General features: G+C 40.3%; 1 protein-coding gene and 1 long non-coding RNA gene across 2 annotated transcripts in view; both read left to right on the top strand.

The window, feature by feature from the left end:
- Window positions 1–1,910: 1,910 nt before the first annotated feature.
- Window positions 1,911–22,863, top strand: part of LOC118766170 — a 31,535-nt gene continuing 10,582 nt past the window's right edge. Inside the window, exon 1 of the long non-coding RNA XR_005002083.1 lies at window positions 1,911–1,928. This is a non-coding gene — a long non-coding RNA (uncharacterized LOC118766170). The remainder of the gene's footprint in view (window positions 1,929–22,863) is intronic.
- Window positions 5,209–22,863, top strand: part of LOC115219886 (mitochondrial coenzyme A transporter SLC25A42) — an 18,236-nt gene continuing 581 nt past the window's right edge. Inside the window, exons 1-7 of the mRNA XM_029790188.2 lie at window positions 5,209–5,442; window positions 5,946–6,054; window positions 9,110–9,296; window positions 14,345–14,461; window positions 16,883–17,034; window positions 20,443–20,565; window positions 22,858–22,863. The exon at window positions 22,858–22,863 is cut by the window's right edge and continues 581 nt beyond it. Of these exons, the coding sequence (XP_029646048.1) occupies window positions 5,269–5,442; window positions 5,946–6,054; window positions 9,110–9,296; window positions 14,345–14,461; window positions 16,883–17,034; window positions 20,443–20,565; window positions 22,858–22,863 (868 nt within the window). The 5' untranslated portion in view covers window positions 5,209–5,268. The remainder of the gene's footprint in view (window positions 5,443–5,945; window positions 6,055–9,109; window positions 9,297–14,344; window positions 14,462–16,882; window positions 17,035–20,442; window positions 20,566–22,857) is intronic.

The following is a 22,863-nucleotide window of genomic DNA, read 5'->3' as shown; positions in this document are numbered from 1 at the left end:
AAGGCATTAAGCTCTCAATTGTAAAGTTGTGAGTTCAATTCCCAGCAGCACGTTGTGTCCTTGAGCAAGACACTTTATTTCGCATTGCTCCGGTTCACTCGGTTTGCAAAAATGAGCTGTACCTGTAATTCACAAGGCTCCAGCCTTGTCACATTCTGTGTCACACTGAATCTCCCTGTCTGTGGAGTGCTGTTCCGTTGATCAGATCAATTGGAACCCTCGTTGTCATAACCGATGGAGTGCCAGTTTGACTGCTATGTTCACTGTTTTGTTTCAATGCAATATTGTCCAATAAAATACAGAATTTTGAGCCAACACTCAAGTAAAAGACTTGAGGTTGGCCTTTTGTCTGGTTGATACCTTTTTTTTTTTTTTTACTGGCCATGAAGATACTGTGTATCCTTTATCTTTTTATTTGTTTCGGTCTTTGGACTGCGGCCATGCTGGAGCACTGCCTTGAAGAATCTTTAATCAAATGACTCAACCCCAGTATTTAGTTTTTTGTTAAGCCTGGTACTTATTCTATCAGTCTCTTTTGCCAAACCACTAAGTTATGTCGATGTAAACACACCAACACTGGTTATTTAGTGGTGATGGGGGACAAAGACACGCGCGTGTGTATCTATCTATCTATATAATACAGATGTGGCTGTGTGGTAAGAAGCTTGCTTTCCAGTCACATGGTTCTGGGTTCTGTCTCACTGTGTGGCATGTTGGACAAGTGTCTTCTACTATAGCCTTGGGCTGACCAAAGCTTTGTGATTAGATTTGGAAGACAGAAATTGAAAGAAGCCCATGGCATATATATATATATAAGCCTAGTATTTATTCTATTGGTCTCTTTTGCAGAACCACTAAGTTTCGGTGACATAAACAAACCAACATTGGTCATCAAGCGATGGTGTGGGGACAAACACAGACACACAAATACATAATATGCATACACACACACACATACACTTTTATATATATACTAGCAGTATCGCCCGGCGTTGCTCGGGTTTGTAAGGGAAATAATTATATAAGCATTTTTAGAGATGTAAAGTATAATAGCCATCTCAATATGGCTAACCACAAAGGGGTGGGGGTGTTACTGTAGCTTTTTACGTTCTGAGATTTAATAATAAATTTTAGAAAGTTACTTCCCTTATATATGTCAAAAATGGATTAAAAATGGGAAAAATTGATGGTAAATTTTTTTTTAAATCGTAGACTCATCGTAGACGCGCGGTAATACCCAGACGGTCTCGATATGAATCACGACTATAAGATACCCACTTTTGGTTACACTGCACCGCAAAATGTGGGAGTAGTTAGGAATCTAAATCAGACCAATGGCTGGAAAAAGCAGAAGAATAAAAGAATACATTCTCTGCTTTGGTCTTATGTTCAAGGCATGAGAAAGCTTGAGTTTACATGAGAAGGCCTAACAGACCTGGTAGAAACAGCAGCCAAATCTCCCTCAAATCACACCTTACTGTCTTATGTATGTATATATATATGAGCCAATGAGGGGGACCTCTACATGGTAGCTAGACCTGGTAGAAATAGCAGCCAAATTTCACCCAAATCACACCTTACTGTCTTATCTATGTATATATGTATGTATGAGCCTATGAGGGAGACCCCTACATGGCAGCTAGACCTGGTAGAAATAGCAGCCAAATATCCCCCAAATCACACCTTACTGTCTTATCTATGTATATATGTATGTATGAGCCTATGAGGGAGACCCCTACATGGCAGCTAGACATGGTAGAAATAGCAGCCAAATCTCCCTCAAATCACACCTTACTGTCTTATCTTTCTGCTACTTGGATATAGGTGTTATATTCGTTGTAAAAAACTTTCCTGTCACACACTCACGCACACGCACACACACACACACACACGCACCCTCACACACACACACGCACCCTCACACACACGTGCGCACACCCACACACACCCACTCACACACATACGCACGTTAGCTTACAATTTATTTATATATTTGCGTGTCTATGTGTTGAAAGAGGAAGTGGGAGGCAGAGTGAAAGAATCACTCACTACAGTAAGTCAATTACTTTCATTTTATTCGTTGCCCACTGTGTGTGTGCGTTTGCGTGTGGTGTAAACCAGACTAAGAAAAGCATTTGACACACACACCAGAATGTGAGTTTTCTGTAAATTTTGCTTAATTGAGTTTAAATTTTAAAAACTGGACCTGGCATGACGCGATGCATTGTACTCTTAAAAATGCAAGGTAAATTGTAATTGAAGAAATGCTATATTGTAGATTTGTATAACTCCCAAAGGGAGGCAGATAAAATCTGCCTTTTATAATAAGAGATATATATATATATATATATATATAAAATAATAAGGGGGAAACTGTGTAGTTAAGCGGTTCATTCCTCAACCATAGGGTCCCAGGTTCAGTCTCACTGCATGTCAGCTTGTGTAAATGTCTTCTTTAAACCTGGTCATTTAAGTGGTTTTAGTAGTCAGAAACTGAAAGAAACCTGTCGTTTCTGTAGGTAGATGTGTGTATATATGGGTGGGTGGATACAGGTGTCCCTTGTGATAACATGGTTAATTATATGTGGTGAGTGTTTAGTAATTAATTCTGTAGTTAGATAAACCCTACCTGTGTATATTTATATAAACCATGTCTTTGTGTATTATGTAAGTCATGGAAATCATGTTTATGAATATTTTATTATGTAAACAATGTATGTGTATGATCAGTATATAAATCATATCTGTGTGTATTTTCTTACATAAAACTCTGTGTGTGTGTGTGCATAGCTATAGTATAGCTCATGTCCTATTAGAATAAGATATTAACTGACCTCAGTTGCAGCCATGAAAAACAGTCTTGCATCTTTCTGATTATTTGTCTGGCCTAGAAAGATAAGTGATTCCGAGAGGGTTTAACAAAAGATATTCAGTTGGTTTGGGTTTTATTTTCTCCCCAACTTGCTCTAGGATGTTAACCTTATCAGTTTTTCTATTTAGTTACAACATATAAAAAGAGGATTACTTTTCTTGTGTAAAATTCTGTCTTTGATGAAGGAAGAACTCTGCTCAAGTAAGCGCTTCTTATTCCTCATAACTCACCGTCTTTTGTCAACTTGTTTTTACTCTGTCAATCGAACATCCTATCCTCTTTCATTCCTAGTAAATACATTCTGTTTGTTGGTGCCAACAAACTAAATATTGTTTGTTCTCGGATCAAGGAGAAAGAAGCAGAAACCAGTTTCTTTATTGATATTTCTATCCATTTCCACAGAAGCCAATATTGATAATGAGTCACCCCTAAAGTTTCATTTTCACCGTGTGTGTGTGTGTGTGTGTATCATATTGGAGCCTGGTGCAACCTATTGGCTTGACAGACCTCAGTCAAATTGTTCAACCTATGCCAGCATGGAAAGTGGGCATTAAATGATGATGATGATATATATATATATATATATATATTGTCCTTGTTTGTCCCCTCTGTGTGTAGCCCCTTGTGGGTAGTAAAGAAATATATATATATTTTTTTCCCTCTGTCTTCCCTTCTCTGGATCTTTCCTTCTCCTATGTTTCCGACGAAGAGCTCCGCTCGAAACGTTAAACCCTCCTTCTTCCCTTCTTTCCTGAGCGTCCAATAATACTTTATTTGTTCCACGTCCTCGCGTTGTTGTGTTTTTTTGTGTTTTCTTGTTTGGATTAACTATATATATATATATAAATATATCCCCAAATTCCTTGTACTGTCTTGTCCTGCAAGGTATTCACCAATGATCCCATGGATTTTACCCATCTAGGTTGAACCAACACAAAGGACCACTCAGATTTTCCTCTATTTCGTACACCAGGTACATAATCTTGTGAATTTCCTGGATTTATATCGATTTATGTTGAATCACTAAGAACTTTCTGGATTCTCTTGGTTTTCTACTGAATGTATATATTTCTGTACTCTCTTTTCGATACATATGCTATACATGGCTTGCGACTGCCTGTTTGTGTCTTATTCTGTTGTACCTCCTCCACTCTCACACACAGATAAACAGACAGACGTAAGATGCACCCGGTGTAAGCTATGGATACATAGGAGGTGCAGCAACACCAAAGGAAGATTAACCGAGAAGATAGCTTTCATGTATGGCAGATGCACAGGGGCAATAAACACCACAGACACTCAGAAAACAGATTCCATCACACTCCAGGGGAAGAAACTAGAAGTAGTTGATAACTTTCGCTACCTAGGTGACTAAGTTAGTAGTGGGGGTGGATGTTCAGAGAGTGTTACCACCAGAATAAGAATAGTCTGGGCAAAGTTTAAAAAGCTTCTACCCCTGCTGGTGACAAAGGGTCTCTCGCTCAGAGTGAAAGGTAGATTGTACGACGCATGTGTGCGAGCTGAACCTTATATCAGCAGTGGTTTGTATTTTGGCCTTCGTGGGCCTTGTCAGTAGTGTGTACCTGCTTGTCACATGCCTAAACGAAATTATCTGCTCCAATTTTTACCATTTTTAAAATAGATTCACCACATTGGAAAGAATGTTGGGTTAACAAAATTTGCCTGGAAAAGAGTGTAGTGGTTATGGGGAAAATGTGGGGCAACAAGTCATTGTTTCTTTTTCTGGTTGGAGAGCTTCCTGCCGACCTACGTGGCTAAATCTATCCGTTTATTGTCAGAAACTGTTCAAGTTGTCTTTATTCTGACTCCCCTGAATGGTTGTCCACTTCTTAATCTTCTGCCTCTCCTGTGTATCCATTATGATACACAGGACATATTTCCCTCACATCCATATATCATATTGGCCCCCCCCCTCTTTTTTATTCTTTGTGCAACCAGTTGAGTAACTTAGGATTTATGGAAGGAAAGCATTATACTAATCAGAATGGTGACATGTAAAAGGCAACCTCTACACTCTTGGAGTAGTTGGCATTAGGAAGGGCCTCCAGCCATGGAGCCTGGTACAGCTGCCCAGCTTGCCGATCCCAAACCATCTAATCCATACCAGCATAGAAAACAGATGCTAAATGATGACGACGAAGATGATGACGACGACGATGATGATGATGATATGAAAGTAAGGCTAACGAAAAGTCTGAAAGCCAGCATGGATGTTAAGGACAAACTTATGAAAATGCTTTGGACAGGCCAAGGGTCAGTCTGTCAGTGTTACCATCTGGGAACAGCTTTTAATTCTTGTGTGTTTCTACTTCCAGTTGTCAGAGACACAGCAACAAGTTCTTACTGCTCTCAGTGATGTACATGCGTTGTTTGACATGAGCACGAAGGTGACAGAGGCTTCAACTGTTGACCTCTTAAACCGTCCAGAAATCCAGCTGGTGGCCACATCAATGGGTGGCACAGACAAAGGTCAACAACGAAGCCCTCCCCTGCCGAATTCTGTTGATGTGGAGGAACCATATCACCATGAACTTGCCATTAACAACAAGGTAAGACATTCTTTTGCATTCTCTTAACATTTTTCTTCTCTCGTTAACCATCAACTTATGTTGTTGTTGGTGTTGTTGTTGTTTAGCATCAAGTCAAGCCTAATCAAAAGCTTCCCAACCGAGATGACTCTGACTTTTAGAAGTGAATGTAGGACTGTATTAATTAATGTCATTATCTTAAGAAAGAAGGGTATGATTTGAGGAAGACTTGGCTGCTATTTCTAGCAGGTCATACAACTGTAGAGACTTCTGCTGGTATTGATGGTGGTGGCAAGGATGGCTCTGATGATGTGAATGACAATTGGTGATTGGTGATTGTTGGTGATAATTGTGATGGTAATGATGATGTTGGTGCTGGCAATGATGCTGGTGGTTACAGTGGTTAGATTATACCACAATTATCAACATTAATATTGTCGTTACGGTGGGAATGAGTGACTTTGGTGTCTATGATGATGATGATGATGATGATGACTCTGAAATCTCATGTTTTACTATTTCAGATATCGAACAAGAATAAAATTATTACATCATTGATTGCGGGTGCCTTGGCCGGGGCATTGGCCAAAACGGCTATTGCTCCCCTCGACAGGACAAAAATCAACTTCCAAAGTATGTCTTTGAATCCTTTCTTCCTGGCCCTTCCCCTTCTAGTTTCTTTTTATGTTCAACAGTTTGATATTTCAAAATATATTTTGATAACATAAAAGTCGAAGAGTTATGGAAGATCAAAAACCTGACCATTTTGACGTCCAGATTTTCTACCCTGGCAGGAGTTGGAGGGAGGCATTTGGTGGTGATTGTGTGTGTAGTGGGGCAGTGTTTCATGGCCAGTGTCACTTCCTGATGCCCACCTTTTTAATTGAAATCGATCAATGGAAATTGCAGCTGAGATACCAGTGCCGGTGGCACGTAAGAGAACCATCCGAACGTGGATGTTGCCAGCGCCGCCCCGACTGGCCTCGTGTCGGTGGCACGTAAAAAGCACCATCCGTTCGTGGCCGTTGCCAGCCTTGCCTGGCCCCCGTGCCGGTGGCACATAAAAAGCACCATCCGATCGTGGCCGTTTGCCAGACTCGTCTGGCACCTGTGCCGGTGGCACGTAAAAAGCATCCACTACACTCATGGAGTGGTTGGCATTAGGAAGGGCATTCAGCTGTAGAAACATTGCCAGATCGAACTGGGCCTGGTGCAGCCTTCTGGCTTCCCAGACCCCAGTTGAACCGTCCAACCTACGCTAGCATGGAAAGCGGACGCTAAACGATAACGATGATGATGATAAACATGCAGTGTCTCTTCCAAATTCTCCTGAGATAGCATCCCTCGTGAATGTGCTGCGTTAAAGATACAATAAATATTAGAAAGACAAAAATTTTGTGCTACCCTTTTTAGGCCTTTTTAATGGCACATAGTCACAACCAGCCATATACCCGAATTAAAATTTGTTGCCTCTGATATAGGAAAAAGAAATAAAACGTTTACTGATGTTGCAGATAGCTGCTCTGCTGAATAAAAATCTGCTATTCACAACTGAGGCATTTTAAAATTAAAATAGCCATCTATGTATCATACTCAGTGTATACACACTGTCATACACACACATGCGCGCACACACGAAAACATGCAAAGTTTCCTTGTGGATCTCTCTTTTACTCTTTTACTTGTTTCAGTCATTTGACTGCGGCCATGCTGGAGCACCGCTTTTAATCGAGCAACTTGACCCCAGGACTTATTCTTTTGTAAGCCCAGTACTTATTCTATCGGTCTCCTTTGCCGAACCGCTAAGTAACGGGGACATAAACACACCAGCATCGGTTGTCAAGCAATGCTAGGGGGACAAACACAGACACACAAACACACACACGCATACATATATATATATACTTATATACGGCAGGCTTCTTTCAGTTTCCGTCTACCAAATCCACTCACAAGGCTTTGGTCGGCCCGAGGCTACAGTAGGAGACACTTGCCCAAGGTGCCACTCAGTGGGACTGAACCCGGAACCATGTGGTTGGTAAACAAGCTACTTACCACACAGCCACTCCTGACCCTTATTTGCCCCTTTTGATACCAACCTACTCAAGATTCCTCCTGGTTCTATGATAGAAATTTTCTGCTTTAAATTGTTCTAAATTAAAGCTCTCCATCAAAATTTCATGTTAATTTATATCACAAACACCTGCTTAACGAGAAAGTTCTGGAAGTAAATTCGTGATTTTCAAAATCAATTGAAACAAAGGCATAATTAAAGGGTTGAGATGGTGATGCTTAACTTGAGTGAAATTTGGCTGTTCTTTCTAGCAGGTTAATCATCAAGTAAAGCTTGCCCTCCAACTTCTTATTGGTCAGTGCAGCTCTGCTTCAGTGATGGCGTTAAGTGGACCAGGAATGGGCCGCATCATAAAACATGTCGTAGTCATTGAGGGGGGAAAAACTTGGAATTTAAAGAATGTAATGCCTGTGAATTTTTTTTTCCAGTCTATTTTGTGGTTCAGTTAATTTGATATTGTTTTTTTTACCTATTGGTCATTTCTTTTTTTTTTTATTGCAGTTTAAATCAAATTTGTGCTTTGGCATTGATTTAAAAAAAAAAAATTTTATTTCATTGATATTGGTTAGGTTAAGCTGTCTTTACAGCTGTTCTGCATTCGAGACGTCCCCTATTTTCTGCAAACTCACTTGGTACTTCAAAGTGCGTTTATAAAAAGATGTTCTTTAATATTACATTGGGTTTGTGACTAATAAATTTCACTTGAAATTGGTAATTTTGAATTAAAACTTTTTTTAAATTAATAATAATAATTTCGTAAATAATTTTTATTTTAATGACACATTAAACATCTATCTGTTTTCTTGTATAATTTTTCTTATTATATTTTGGACCAGATTTTGAAGGTCATTTTGGGTCACATTGTTGTTGAGGGTCATGTTGTCTGATATTCTTAATATGAAGAATGTTGTGTATTTTGGAACATTTTGGATATTTGGTGCTGTTTGTGTGGAATTTTCTACTTAGAATATATCAATTAACCATTTCATTTCAATGTTTTTGTCACCTTTGTTTCCATTAATTTTGAATATAATGAATTATTTAGTAAAATAATATTCTCATTATTAATGTGGTATTTGGGTCATAAATTAACTTGAAATTGTGATGGGAAATATAAACTTAGATCAGTTAAAGGCAGGATGTTTGTATCGTAGAACCAGAGGCAGTCTTAGACAGGTTGCTGTCAGAAGGGTTAAGAATTACTTTACATAAGATTTTTGCAAAACCCCACACCCACTAAAATATGCTCTTGTGACAGTCTCAATACTTTTTGATCAGACTTTGTACACCTGCCTGACATCCTCTCACCCCACTGATTGCATCCTAAATAATCTTGTAACTGTAGACATCTGGAATTAACTGCAAACCTACAGGGTGCAACCTGAGTACCAATCACATTGATCTCACCTGTTTAGCCTTGCCTACATCTCTCCTTTTCTGACTATTTAAATTTTAAAATTTCTTTGTATCAATAGCTAACATCATATTTGTGTGTGATAACGAATTATTTTTTGTTTCCTTACAAATAAGAACGTGTGTGTGTGTGTGTGTGTGTACAGGTGTGCAATTGGATTTTTGTTTGCATAATAACAATTGATTTTTATTCCCCAACAGGTAAGAACATACGGTTCTCTGCTCGAGAAGCTGTCCGTTTCCTCTATTCCTGCTTCAAACATGAAGGTTTCCTGAGTTTGTGGCGTGGTAACACAGCCACAATGGCTCGGATCATCCCTTACGCTTCCATGCAATATGCTGCCCATGAACAGTACAAACAGCTTCTGAATCGAGACAAGAGGAAACGGTAAGTAATCACTCAGGTGAAGTAGTTGATAGGTTAAGGTGTTAATGTTACTATTTAATAGATGAGATCAGTGGTTCAAAACCAGTGCATGGCAGTGAATATGTAGCTACACTGTGGAGCTGTAGAAGGATAAGTTAAGGCTTTAAAAGACATCTTATATTAGTGCTTCAGTGTCTTAGGAAACCTGAATTTTCATAATTTTGTTAGACAAAGTATTATTAATAAAGCATAATAAACAATATTTCATTTTTGTGTTTGCTTTGCAAGATTCTTGATGTGTACTCTTCTGTTGGAACAGTTTTTGTTGTATCTTGGGAGGGCCACTGTGCCAATAACAAAGACACACACACACACTGGTTCTATTTCACTTCTTTATTATTTACTAGCCAATTGATTAATTATTTAAAGCAATTAACTAATTAATTGTTCAGTCAATTAGCAAGGTTTGTCAAAGTCCTTTTGATGCTATTCCTGACCTCTTCAATGACATGCTCTCTCTTGACCCCAGGTCAGCTTAAGACTTGAAGCTGTTTGACAAACACAACTGATTGACTGATTGACCAAATGATTAATCAAACAATTGATTAGCTAAGTGGTTAACCAATTGACTAATAATAATAATAAAAAAGTAAAATAGTGTGTGCTTATTCCTGGCGTACGGACCCTCCTAAAATACACCAGAAGAAATGATAGTTTGCTTTGCTCATCCAAATTCTTAACTTTAAAACATTTTTTTAAACTTCGAAGAGCATCAGTAGTTTTTAACATTCTGTAAGAAGTTCTCCCGGGCTGGACACATTGCAAGGTTCACAGACACCAGGTGGACTCTTGCAGTTGCTGAGTGGTAGCCAAGACATTGGAAGGCCTCCATGAAAATGGGAAGAAGATTTAATTAAGCAATTTTTGTGAAGATGGAAAAGAGTGGTGCAGTCAAAACAGAATTGGAAGTGCATTGTGATCAGCGGTGTATAACATCTGATTGGTCGATACTGTGATATGAAGTGTACTTTTAACATACCATGTAAAGTACTTGAGTTTAATTTTTACTCCCTCATAACAGAGCAGGCTTGTAATTTTGAACCTCCCCGTGCATAGTGGGTCAGTAATTTGTTTGTTCAACCCCCAGTGAGCTCTGAAACCAAAAAGCTTCAGAATCACTAAGCCAGGTTGTGGTTCATCATTATCAATTATTAAAGCTGGGGGCTTATTACTCTGAACATCATCACTTCTAACAAGGAATGGCTAACTGAATCTTCTTCTGGGAATGTTATCTGGAATAAGTTGGCATCCTTTCCTAGAAATAGTTTTCTCTTATTTACTCCTCTTAATCTGGAACGATAGACAGGTTTTATTAGATCTTTCACCTCTGCTGAATAGGTTGTTAATTGTCATTATCAATTTTAGCAACTGAATGATCAAACGAGGACGGTTGTGTGAAGAACTGGTGATGGCGCCACATAAAAAGCATGCAGTACATGCTGTAGAATGGTTGGCATCTTGCTGTAGAAATCATGCCAAAACAAAAACCTGGTGCAGCTCCTAACTTTGCCAGCTTCTGTCAAACCATCCAACCCATGCCAGCATGGAAGACACATTAAATGATGATGATGATGATGATGAACTACACAGTATTCCTATGGTTTTTAAACCAAATGTCAGGAGGCTTTGGATGAACCAAGGCTATATAAGAAGACACCCAAAGTACAGTGCAGTGTAATTAAACCCCAAAATACAGAGTTGCAGAGCACACTGCCTGTGTCCAGTAAGGGGTAGAATGGTGCCCAATGTGGAGAAGAATGGTAATAGTTTGTGTGATGGCACTGGTTGGAGTATCTAAGATATGAATATATCATATATATTTATATATATCATATATATTTAGTAGCGGAGGCGGGTGTGCTGAAAGTGTAACTGCTAGAGTAAAAACAGCTTGGGCAAAGTTCAGAGAGCTCTTACCCCTGCTGGTGACAAAAGGCCTCTTGCTCAGAGTAAAAGGCAGACTGTATGATGCATGTGTGCGAACAGCCATGCTACATGACAGTGAAACACGGGCCGTGACTGCTGAGGATATGCGTAAGCTCACAAGAAATGAAGCCAGTATGCTCCGATGGATGTGTAATGTCAGTGTTCACACTCGACAGAGTGTAAGTACCTTGAGAGAAAAGTTGGACCTGAGAAGCATCAGTTGTGGTGTGCAAGAGAGACGTTTGCGCTGGTATGGTCATGTGACGAGAATGGATGAAGATAGTTGTCTGAAAAAGTGCCACACCCTAGTGGTTGAGGGAACCTGTGGAAGAGGTAGATCCAGGAAAACCTGGGACAAGGTGGTGAAGCACGACCATCGAACTTTAGGTCTCACCGAGGAAATGACTAGCGACCGAGACCTTTGGAAGTATGCTGTGTGTGAGAAGACCCGGCAGGACAAGTGAGACCATAACCCGTGGCCTCTACATGGGATGTAGCCAGTCCACTTATGCATACTTTTCCTTCTTGGGACACAAAACTCTACTTGTGAAGACCTGTTGAGGCAAGTGAGAATCAAAATCGAAATCGATCAACATCAATGGAATTTGTAGTTGTGATACCAGTGCCGGTGGCACGTAAGAGAACCATCCGAACGTGGCCGTTGCCAGCGTCGCCCCTACTGGCCTCGTACCGGTGGCACGTAAAAAGCACCATCCAATCATGGCCATTTGCCAGACTCGTCTGGCACCTGTGCCGGTTGCACATAAAAAGCACCCACTACACTCACGGAGTGGTTGGCGTTAGGAAGGGCATCCAGCCATAGAAACACTGCCAGATCAGACTGGGCCTGGTGCAGCCTTCTGGCTTCCCAGACCCCAGTTGAACCCTCCAACCCATGCTAGCATGGAGAGCGGATGCTAAACGATGATGATGATTTACCATATTTGATGGCATAAAAGACACTTTTTTTATCCATGAAAATTTCTCAAAGAAATCACCTAATTGTGTAGTTGGGCTTCCCATAAGCTTTAATGCCCGAAAAGCCATTTTTCCCTGAATGTGCACTGCTGAAATTGGGGTGCATCAAATAGAAATATTAGTTCTAACAGTGGATTACCCCAATGTTCATCTTGGTGGGTTTAGGATTAAGGGTTAATCTGTGCAATAATTCACCTAGAAATATAACTGTTTTATCGACCAATCAGAAAGATAAATCCTTTGTCAGTTCCAGCTGGGCCTTGAACACACTCGGTGATAACTTCCAAAGCCTAGTTTGATAAGTGATTTACACACATTGTGTTGTGTTTACATACTGAAAATAAACTTAATAAAGCAAATTGATCACTGATTGTGTCAGCAGTTTGTGTCCCATTTCTTGGCTACAAAATACAGCTGTTATCTTTTTGTTCCTCTGCCCAACTTATTAATATAATGGTGAATATCTTAAGTTATATTTATCTACTTTCATAATGGGAGACTGTGGAGATAAAATCTATTTCTTTACACTTTTAGTCTATTCATATCTTGTCCTGAAGTGCAAAGTTAGTCATGACTCCTCCACTAATGTCCTTTGTGTTTCACAGTTCATATAAACCCAGATTTACATCTCTGGTGAATGGACTGGATGAATATTTATGTTTCCAGCCCTACCTGTCTTCATATTGGAGGATTCTGACGAAGTTGGTTTAAAATCCTGTTTGATCTTTCCACATGGGCCTGCCTAACAGCATAGTTTTTTATTCACAGCTATTAACAACAGTTCATCGTTTGTGATGTGTGTTCAATGTATAAGATGGACGAAAGATACCAACTCACATGCATTTATCTGAAGATTACTATATATATAGCCTCGCCTGGCCCCCGTGTCGGTGGCACATAAAAAGCACCATCCGATCGTGGCCGTTTGCCAGACTCGTCTGGCACGTAAAAAGCACCCACTACACTCATGGAGTGGTTGGCGTTAGGAAGGGCATCCAGTCGTAGAAACATTGCCAGATCAGACTGGGCCTGGTGCAGCCTTCTGGCTTCCCAGACCCCAGTTGAACCATCCAACCCATGCTAGCATGGAAAGCGGACGCTAAACGATGATGATGATGATGATACTGAATTTGATCACATATAAAACACTTTTTCTTTTTTTCCTTTCTTTTTTCAAAATAAAACCTCAAAAAGAAATCACCCCTAATCCCATATGCGAATTTGGACCAGTATTATATACTTTAATGTACTAAAAACTGCTTTTCCCGACAATGTTCTGTTGAAATTGGAGTGCATCTGATATGGCCAGTGTCTCTTATGCCTTCAGATATGGTAGTTTGTTGTTATTTTTTTCAGCCTCGTTAACCTGTCCATACAAATATCTCCTTCTGTACTAAATGAGATTGCAATTAACAACACCCAAGATTGGCTAAACAATCTGGTATGGCAGGAAACATGCACACACACACACATTTAGACACAAGGCCTGCAATTTTGAGTCGTGGGGTTTAGTTGATACCATCAACCCCAGTATGTGACTGGTATTTTATGTTATTGACCCACAAAGGGTGAAAGGCAAAGAGCTAGAAGAATGGAAGCAAACCATTTTCCCCAACAGCAATAACAGCAGAAAAAAATAATAATAATCCTTTCTACTCTGGGTACCAGACAATGCTCAACTGGTACTTACTTTACTGACCCAGAAAGGATGGAAGGCAAAGTTGACCCTGGTGGTATTTGAACTCAGAACGGGAAGACAGACGAAATACCTATTTCTTTACTACCCACAAGGGGCTAAACACAGAGGGGGACAAACAAAGACAGACAAACGGATTAAGTCGATTACATCGATCCCAGTGCATAATAGGTACTTAATTAATTGACCCGAAAGGATGAAAGGCAAAGTTGACCTTGGTGGAATTTGAACTCAGAACGTAGCGGCAGACGAAATACCGCTAAGCATTTCAGCTGACATGCTAACGACTCTGCCAGGTTGCTGTATTAACAATGATGATGATGATGATAATGATGGTAATGATGATGATAAAAATAATAATAATAACGATGATGATTGTGGTAATGAATTTGTATATTGTATTTTTCAGACATCTGACCCCTGGTAAACGATTTTTAGCTGGAGCTCTTGCTGGGATGACTGCAGTTGCCTTTACCTATCCCCTAGATATGGTCCGTGCTCGGATGGCAGTCACAGCGAGAGAAAGGTGAGTGCGGATACTCTTCTAAATTGTCCATGTTGTTGTTTCATGGCCATATCTTTTTCTTGTTTCAGTCATTGGACCGGCCATACTGGAGCACCACCTTGAAGGATGTTTTTTTTGTTACTGAACAGATTGATCCCAGTACTTAGCTGCCACTTGTTCTGTTTGTCTCTTTTGCTAAGTTACAAGGACATAAACAAACCAACACCAGTTGTCAAGCAGTGGCAGGATATAAACACACCCACACACATATGACAGGCTTCCATACAGTTTCTTATTTCTTTATTGCCCACAAGGGGCTAAACATAGAGAGGACAAACAAGGACAGACAAAGGGATTAAGTCGATTACATTGACCCCAGTGTGTAACTGGTAATTAATTTATCAACCCCGAAAGTATGAAAGGCAAAGTCGACCTCGGCTTCCATACAGTTTCTGCCTGTCACATCCACTCACAAGATATTGATTGACCGAGGGCTGTAGTAGAAGACACTTGCTCAAGGTAATGCGCAGTGGGATTGAACCAGAAACTACTTGATCACAAAGTGAGTTTCTTAATCACACAGCCATCTCAGCACCCAGAAATTTGTTCCACAATTATGCAGTTCCAGGTTCACAACAAAATGGGTAAGGGTGATTAGGTGATGGTCTAGGGCTTAGGGGCAGGAGACCCCAGACCTTGGGAAAAAAAAAAAACTTTGGTCGTCTTGTTGTAGTCGAGGGCTCTTCGTTGACGCCCGACACCACTGGGAGGTGGCCCTCGAAGTCGCTGGAAATGGAAATCTCCAGATCTAAATTCCTGGATGGCAGTCCCCTTGTGAGGAAACTATAGTGAAGTGCATCTTCTATCCTAGTCTCTGATTGACCTGAGCCTTGTTAACAAAACTGGATCAGTGGGACCCCATCAGTCAGACTGGACCTTTTTCTTGAATCACGAACTTAGTTCATTGCCCAGTTTAACCCTATAGCATTTAAACTGGCCATATTCAGCCCAAATAGTCAACCTGTTTTGCGTTGAAACCAGCCAGATCTTGCCTCTCACACCTACCCTACAATGTCATTCTAAAAATAAACAATCACATCACCGAAATCTCAAAGCTACAACATAACATGGAGTTAATTAGAAATCACGTGAGTGAATAAGGATTACATTTCACAGAATAATCCAATTGCTGAAGAGTCAATGTTGCTAATTTGGCTGTTGAGTGCCTTAACGAAGGCCATGTTCTTGTAAAACATTAGGGATTAGGGATCTGAGGGATGATTCATAAATCAAAGGTTCTTCCTTTGCTTCCCTTCTGATTCCAGTCCCCTAAGAAAATCCCATGAGCGTGATATTGTTTCTATTATGGCTAATTTACACAATAAATAAACAAATTCAAGTACGAGGGACTCGAGATGTATTTGTAGCTGTCTTGATACAAGAATTATCCAAGTATTGACTTGCTTTCTTCCTCTGCTGCTGCTGCTGCTACTACTACTACTACTACTACTACTACTACTATCCATAGACATGTCGCTTGCAGTATTACAATGTCTTTTGTCTCAAGATCAAAACTCACTAAATTCTCCCTTTAGAGACTGAGGTAGAGGTACCCCAGTCAAGTATTGAACTTTAGGGGACATTTAAAGTGGTATTGCACTTTCTAGTTCTGATCAAACTTTACACGCATGCACACACACACACACACTCTGACAGCTTATTTCCCCCTCTATCTTTCTTTTTCCTCTCTCCCCCCTTTCTTCTCGCCTCCTCTTTCACTCTAAATTTTCCCTCCCCCACTCTTCTCTTTAACTCCCCCCCCACCTGTTACTCAAATATTATATATTTGAGTAACAGTACATTATCATCATCATCATTGTCTTCATCATAGTTTCTGTTCCCTGGACTTGTCACCTTAACCATTTAATACTTTGTGTGTGTGTGTGTATGTGTGTGTGTTTGTATGTTTATGTGAATCTATATCTAATTCCTCTCTCTCTATCTAACTCTCTATCTATCTATTTCTATCTATCTCTCTATTTCTATCTCTCTATCTATATCTCTCACTCTATTTCTGTCTATCTCTATCTATTTCTATCAGTGTCATACAGCAGTGTTTCTGTCTATCTATCTCTATCTATTTCTATCTCTCTCTCTTTCTCTGTATATCTCTCTCTATCTATTTCTATCTCTCCATCTCTCTCTCTATATCTATTTCTATCTCTCTCTCTTTCTCTGTATATCTCTCTCTATCTATTTCTATCTCTCCATCTCTCTCTATATCTATTTCTATCTCTCTCTCTTTCTCTGTATATCTCTCTCTATCTATTTCTATCTCTCCATCTCTCTCTCTATCTATTTCTATCTCTCCATCCATCTACCTATCTGTCTGTCTGTCTCTGTATGTATATGTAATGAATTTTGAATCCTTAATGGCTGCAGGTATCACAACTTACCAGAAGTGGTTGTAAAAATTTACCGTGAAGAAGGTTTACGAACGTTATATCGAGGATTTACACCAACAATGCTGGGTAGCATACCATATTCTGGGACTGGTTTCTTTACATATGAGTCACTCAAGAAACTTCATGCTGGTAAGTTCTTCAACGATTTCTCTGGAGAAATGACTGACAAATTCTTTGATTGCAATATTTCTGGACACAGTTGATTGAAACAAGGAGTCTTGTGTTGTTTGCATGGATTGTTTTAGGGTTGGGGGCTTGTTGGCGCTGGGGGGGGGGGCTTAGATAACGGAGGCATGACTTATTTGTGAAGCCTGTGTATTTATTGTTGATTGTCTTTTATTATAGCCCTGGGCCGACCAAAGCTTTGTGAATGGATTTGGTAGATAGAGACTGAAAGAAGTCCTGTGTGTGTGTGTGAGTTGGCGTCTCCTTGTCTTGGCAGCATTGTGTGATAGTTTCAAATGAGTGTCAGTGTCATACAGCAGTGTTCTTTGTTTCCAGTCTTCCATGAAAACATGTCTGGCCAGCAGGGGGGAAATATTACCTTACTTAGAAATAGGTGAGGGTTAGTGGCAGGAAGGGCATCCAGCCATAGAAAATCTCAGCAAATACTCTCTGACCCATGCAATAATGACGATGACTCTTTTCTTCCATTAATCCCATAAAATTCTCATTTTTAGTGACTACTACCATCTCATAGTCAGTAGGGATGGTCACTGGAATGTCTTTGATCATAGGTCTGATACATCAGGGTTGGTATGGTGTTAAATAATTCAGTTTTGGTTCAAGGTTTGAAATTGTGACCATGTTAACAATATGTCTTTATTACAATTCCACGGATCAAGAGAGTGAGAAAGAAAAAGAAAAAAAAAAAACGGGCATTTTGTATAGAGACCGACATATTTATTGTGGTGAGCCCTAAAACGGGTTTAATTAAAATTTCACCTGCAGCAAGGAGAAAACTGACCAGCCTTAAAAACTCAAGGCAAGAAACGCAAGGGAGATAACTCCATGATCTATTTTGGTTAAAAATTGGCTGGTAGTGGAGGTTGTTCACCATGAATGGAGGGAGCCTGATCTTTGGTAAGTACAGATAACCTTGGACATATTTCTGCATTATCAGATCTCATTACCCAAACGGAGCATACCTATATATACCAGACTTTAAATGACTAAGAATATTGAGAAACCTATCAATTCCATCATATCTGAGAAATGTAGGATTCAAATACAAATTCAAGTTTTAAGTGATATTTAGTTGTTCTTTAGCTCTAGGTGTGCCTTGATGGAGCAAATCAATGACATTTGAGCTGTGACAATCCCATCCTTTCACTTATTATTTTTTTTTTGTACTTATGTAAGTACTTTTTTCGTTTTTTTAAGATAAGATGTGATGCTTTGAAGATTTTCCTGCTATTTATAGCAAGTCAAGTACACCACTTAGAAATTCGTTTGTTAACTTAGACTCAATTGTTTCATTTAAAATGGGTTGTTGATACACATGTATATGTGTCAATGTGTACACTCACACACTTTTATAACATAAATACACAAACACTATATATATATATATAATATATATATATATATATATATATATATTCGTGTGATACTTAAAAGTGATGCACTTTATCAGAATGTTATGACTGGGTCCAGTAGAACAAACCACTCCGAATCTATCTGAGAGAATCTGTGTAAATGAAGAGAGGACTGGTGAGTTTTAATGGATTGGGTCGTGTGTGTGTGTGTGTGTGTGCGTGTGTGTGTGCACGTGTGTGTGTATGCATACATATATGCACACACAAATGAAGTTTAAAGTTTCTTTTTATACCTGTACCACACCTAGAATGCAACTTTGAGTCAGACCTATGGCTTTAATTGTGGTTAGGAGGTTTGTTTTGGCAATCATGTGGTTCTGGGTTTGATACCACTCCTTGCGACCTTGAGCAAGTTGTCCTCTGCTCTTGCCTTGGGTTGACCAATGCATTGTGTTGGAAATTCGGTCAATGGAAACGGTGCCGCTTTGTTGTTATATTCTTTTGTTCTTTTACCTGTTTCAGTCATTTGACTGTGGCCATGCTGGAGCACTGCCTTTAGTCGAACAAATCGACCCCAGGACTTATTCTTTGTAAGCCTAGTACTTACTTATTTTATCAGTCTCTTTTGCCGAACCGCTAAGTTATGGGGGACATAAACACACCAACATCGGTTGTCAAGAAATAATGGGGGGACACACACGCACATATACACAATGGGCTTCTTTTCAGTTTCCATCTACCAACTCCACTCACAAGGCTTTGGTTGGCCCGACGCTATAGTAGAAGAGCCACAATGAGTGTTTAAGATTGATGCAGTGGTGTGTGTGTGAGAGAGAGACATTGGTAACATCGTGTTTTCATATATTTATGCAGTGTATCAATATTGTGTGTGTCATTTGATAGAATATTATTTCTGTGCCTGTGTCACGTTGATGCCGTAATGTCTATGGCTGTGTGCCCTTGGTGCACTTGAGTGTAGGAAATTGTGATTCCAGACCTGTGAAGCCAAGTGAAGTCGTAGTTGTGGTCGATGCTGGTGTCACGTAACTGGCACCTGTGCCCTCTTTCAAAGGCAATGACAAATGACTGAGACCTTTGACAATATGCCGTGCTTGGACAGAAGACCCATCAAGCCGAGTGTAATCGTAGTTGTGGCAGATAATGGTGTCACACAACTGGCACCTGTGCTGGTGGCACATAAAAGCACCTATTACACTCTCGGAGTGTTGGCATTAGGAAGGGCATCCAGCTGTAGAAATCATGCCAAATCAGACTGGAGTCTAGTGCAGCCCCTCAGCTTACCAGTGCTGGTCAGACCATCCAACCCTTGCCAGCACAGACAACGGATGTTATGTCTGAGTGTGTGTGCGTGATATTAACGTGTTATGCCTATGTGTGTAATAATGGTTTCAAATATTGGCACAAGGCCCACGGTTTCAGGGGTAGGGGGCCAATTGATCACACCGACTCCAATACACAACTGGTACCTATTATTATAAAGGCGGCAAGCTGGCAGAAACGTTATCACGCCGGACAAAATGCTCAGCAGTATTTCGTCTGTCGCTACGTTCTGAGTTCAAATTCCGCCGAGGTCGACTTTGCCTTTCATCCTTTCAGGGTCGATTAAATAAGTACCAGTTACGCACTGGGGGTTGATATAATCGACTTAATCCGTTTGTCTGTCCTTGTTTGTCCCTTCTGTGTTTAGCCCCTTGTGGGTAGTAAAGAAATAGGTACCTATTATTATTGACTCCGAAAGGATGAAAGACAGAATCGACCATGGTGGAATTTGAACTCAGAACATGAAGATGGACAAAATGCTGTTAAACATTTTGCCGGATGTGCTAATGGTTCTGCCAGCTGTGTGTGTGTGTGTGTGTGTGTGTGTGTGGTGTGTGTGTGTGAGTAGAGAGAGGGAGAGAGAGACAGAGTGGCATTATTGTTACATGTGTGTGATAGAGTGCTACAATGTTATACCCTTTGCTGTTGTTTATTGCAGAGTATGGACCTGGTGTGGAACCTCAGCCAATTGAAAGATTATGTTTTGGGGCAATAGCTGGCCTCATCGCCCAGTCTGCATCGTATCCTTTAGATATAATTCGCAGGAGAATGCAAACTGCAGGTACGCAATAGTTTCCCTTTTTGTTTATCTTATTGTTGTTCAGCTCCAAACAAGCTTTTAGTGATCAATCCTGATTGATCAAAGACCTTCAAGTATTCTTTATTTATGGTATGATACCCTTTATAATTATAATGTGTCTACCTTATGTTGGGCATATAGTTTTTGTTCCCTTTTAAGGTGATAGGCCATAATATCAGGGAGATTTGGCTGTTATTTTTAGAAGGTCAGTCACATAGAGGTTCCTTTGATGGTTATTCCTGTGTTGTTTTATGGTCATGTGATAACACAAAAGAGCAGTCAACTGTTGACCCCTTCTTTCGTTAAATTTTTGCTTCCGGTCATTTCACCTTGTTTTGCTTAGTATTGAGCAAGGCATTAATGTCTCAACTTCACATTTCCCTTTTAAAACTCAAAGGCTTCATGCTTAGAGAGTCAACCATGGTGAATATCCGGTACGAACCTCGTCTCGTCCAGACTGGATCATTCCTGGTCCGCCACACAATCTTCCACCTTCGTTAGTATTCATCATTTTGTATAAACATCGAAGGATTTGATACAAGTTAAACTGTAATTATTCTATGTCTGCCATATTTCCTGATATTACCCATCGAGGTAAAAGTACGTCACCCATCATATGACAAGTGACACTCGAGTTTCTAATAATTCTCAGCAAAAGCAACTCACTTCGGGAAAATGTAATTTATGAATTTGATATATTTTTGCATTAACTCTCTCTCTCTCTGTATATAATATATATATATATATATATTTCACCGTAATCACTGTGACTGACCAGGCTATCAGATGTTGCTACACATCGCTGGTCATGATGCGCTTCGCATTGTTTTAGCCTTCGAATGACGCCACCCCGTTGGCTAAGCGAGCAGGCCAACAGAAGAAAGAGAGAAAGTTGTGGCGAAAGAGTACAGCAGGGATCGCCACCACCCCCTGCTGGAGCCTCGTGGAGCTTTAGGTGTTTTCGCTTAATAAACACTCACAGCACCTGGTCTGGGAATCGAAACCGCAATCCTACAACTGTGAGTCCGCTGGCCTAACCACTGGGCCATTGCACCTCCACACACATATATCATCATCGTTTAACGTCCGTTTTCCGCGCTAGCACGGGTTGGACGGTTCGACCGGGGTCTGGGAAGCCAGGGGCCGCTCCAGGCTCCAGTCTGATCTGGCAGAGTTTCTACGGCTGGATGCCCTTCCTAACGCCAACCACTCCGTGAGTGGAGTGGGTGCTTTTTACGTGCCACCTGCACAGGGGCCGGGGGGTCCGGCATCAGTCACGATCGGTTCGAGCTTTTTAACGTGCCCGCGGCACGGGGGCAACAGGGATCCGGGGTACTTTGAATGGGTGGGGGTGGGGAAGGTTGGGGGGGTAAGGAGGAATGATGGCAGGAAGGGTTGGTGTAGGTTCGTAAGAAATAAAAACGTAGGATAATTACGAGGCGGGGAGGGGACTGGAAGGAGATAATCGGATTGAGGCAGTGTCAGATTCAAAACAGGAGGAAGCGTAAGATCAGTGGGCGGTTGAAGAGCTGTGACGCTAGTAGCTTGTCTTTTCACAGTGAAAGCATATGAGGAGAAGGGGTGGTGGGGGAGGAGGAGGGAGTATCTGGTGTAGATGGTGAGAACAGTGTTCACCGGTATTGGTGGTGGGGGTGGGAGGGCGGGCGCACCGCGCATTGGGAGAAGATGAGGTTTTAGGCGGCAGAAAGAAGACAGGATTGAGATGAAATGCTTTGCGGTGGTGTGAATAAGTTTTTGTGAGTGAAAGTTTTTATGCTTCAGCTAGCATTTGAGACGAAAGACAACGATAACGCTAATATATGGGAATACAATAATAATAAGGCTTGCAAAAACAATGAAAAGAGGAAACAGGTCGGGAACTTAGCTGATGTTTTTCATCCTGCGGTATTGGCTATATATATATATATATATATATATATTTTTATTTAATTTTCATTTTTACAGTTGAACACTAAGTAGGTAAAGCTATAGCGTGTAAATATTTGGATAAAATATTGTTGAAGGTTACCTGTGGTCTAAAGGTGGAGCATTTATCATGTTTACAGGAGATGTAGGTTCAAGTCCCATTCACAGCTTTCAACTTTTTCTATCCGAAGGGTCTTTTTAACCTGGTATTTACTTGTTTATAATTTTACCTTGATCTGCTTAAAAACAAATTATTTCACGTTCTCTTGTAGTTTCTAAATTTTTATGATGTAAGCAATATATATATATATATATATATATTCTTTTTTGTTTGTTTGTTTATTGCAGGTGTAA

The sequence above is a fragment of the Octopus sinensis genome, linkage group LG15 (genome assembly GCF_006345805.1).
Source record: "Octopus sinensis linkage group LG15, ASM634580v1, whole genome shotgun sequence".
Taxonomy (NCBI): domain Eukaryota; kingdom Metazoa; phylum Mollusca; class Cephalopoda; order Octopoda; family Octopodidae; genus Octopus; species Octopus sinensis.
Note: the sequence above shows the minus strand (reverse complement) of the source record. Positions and strands in the feature narration are given on the sequence as shown.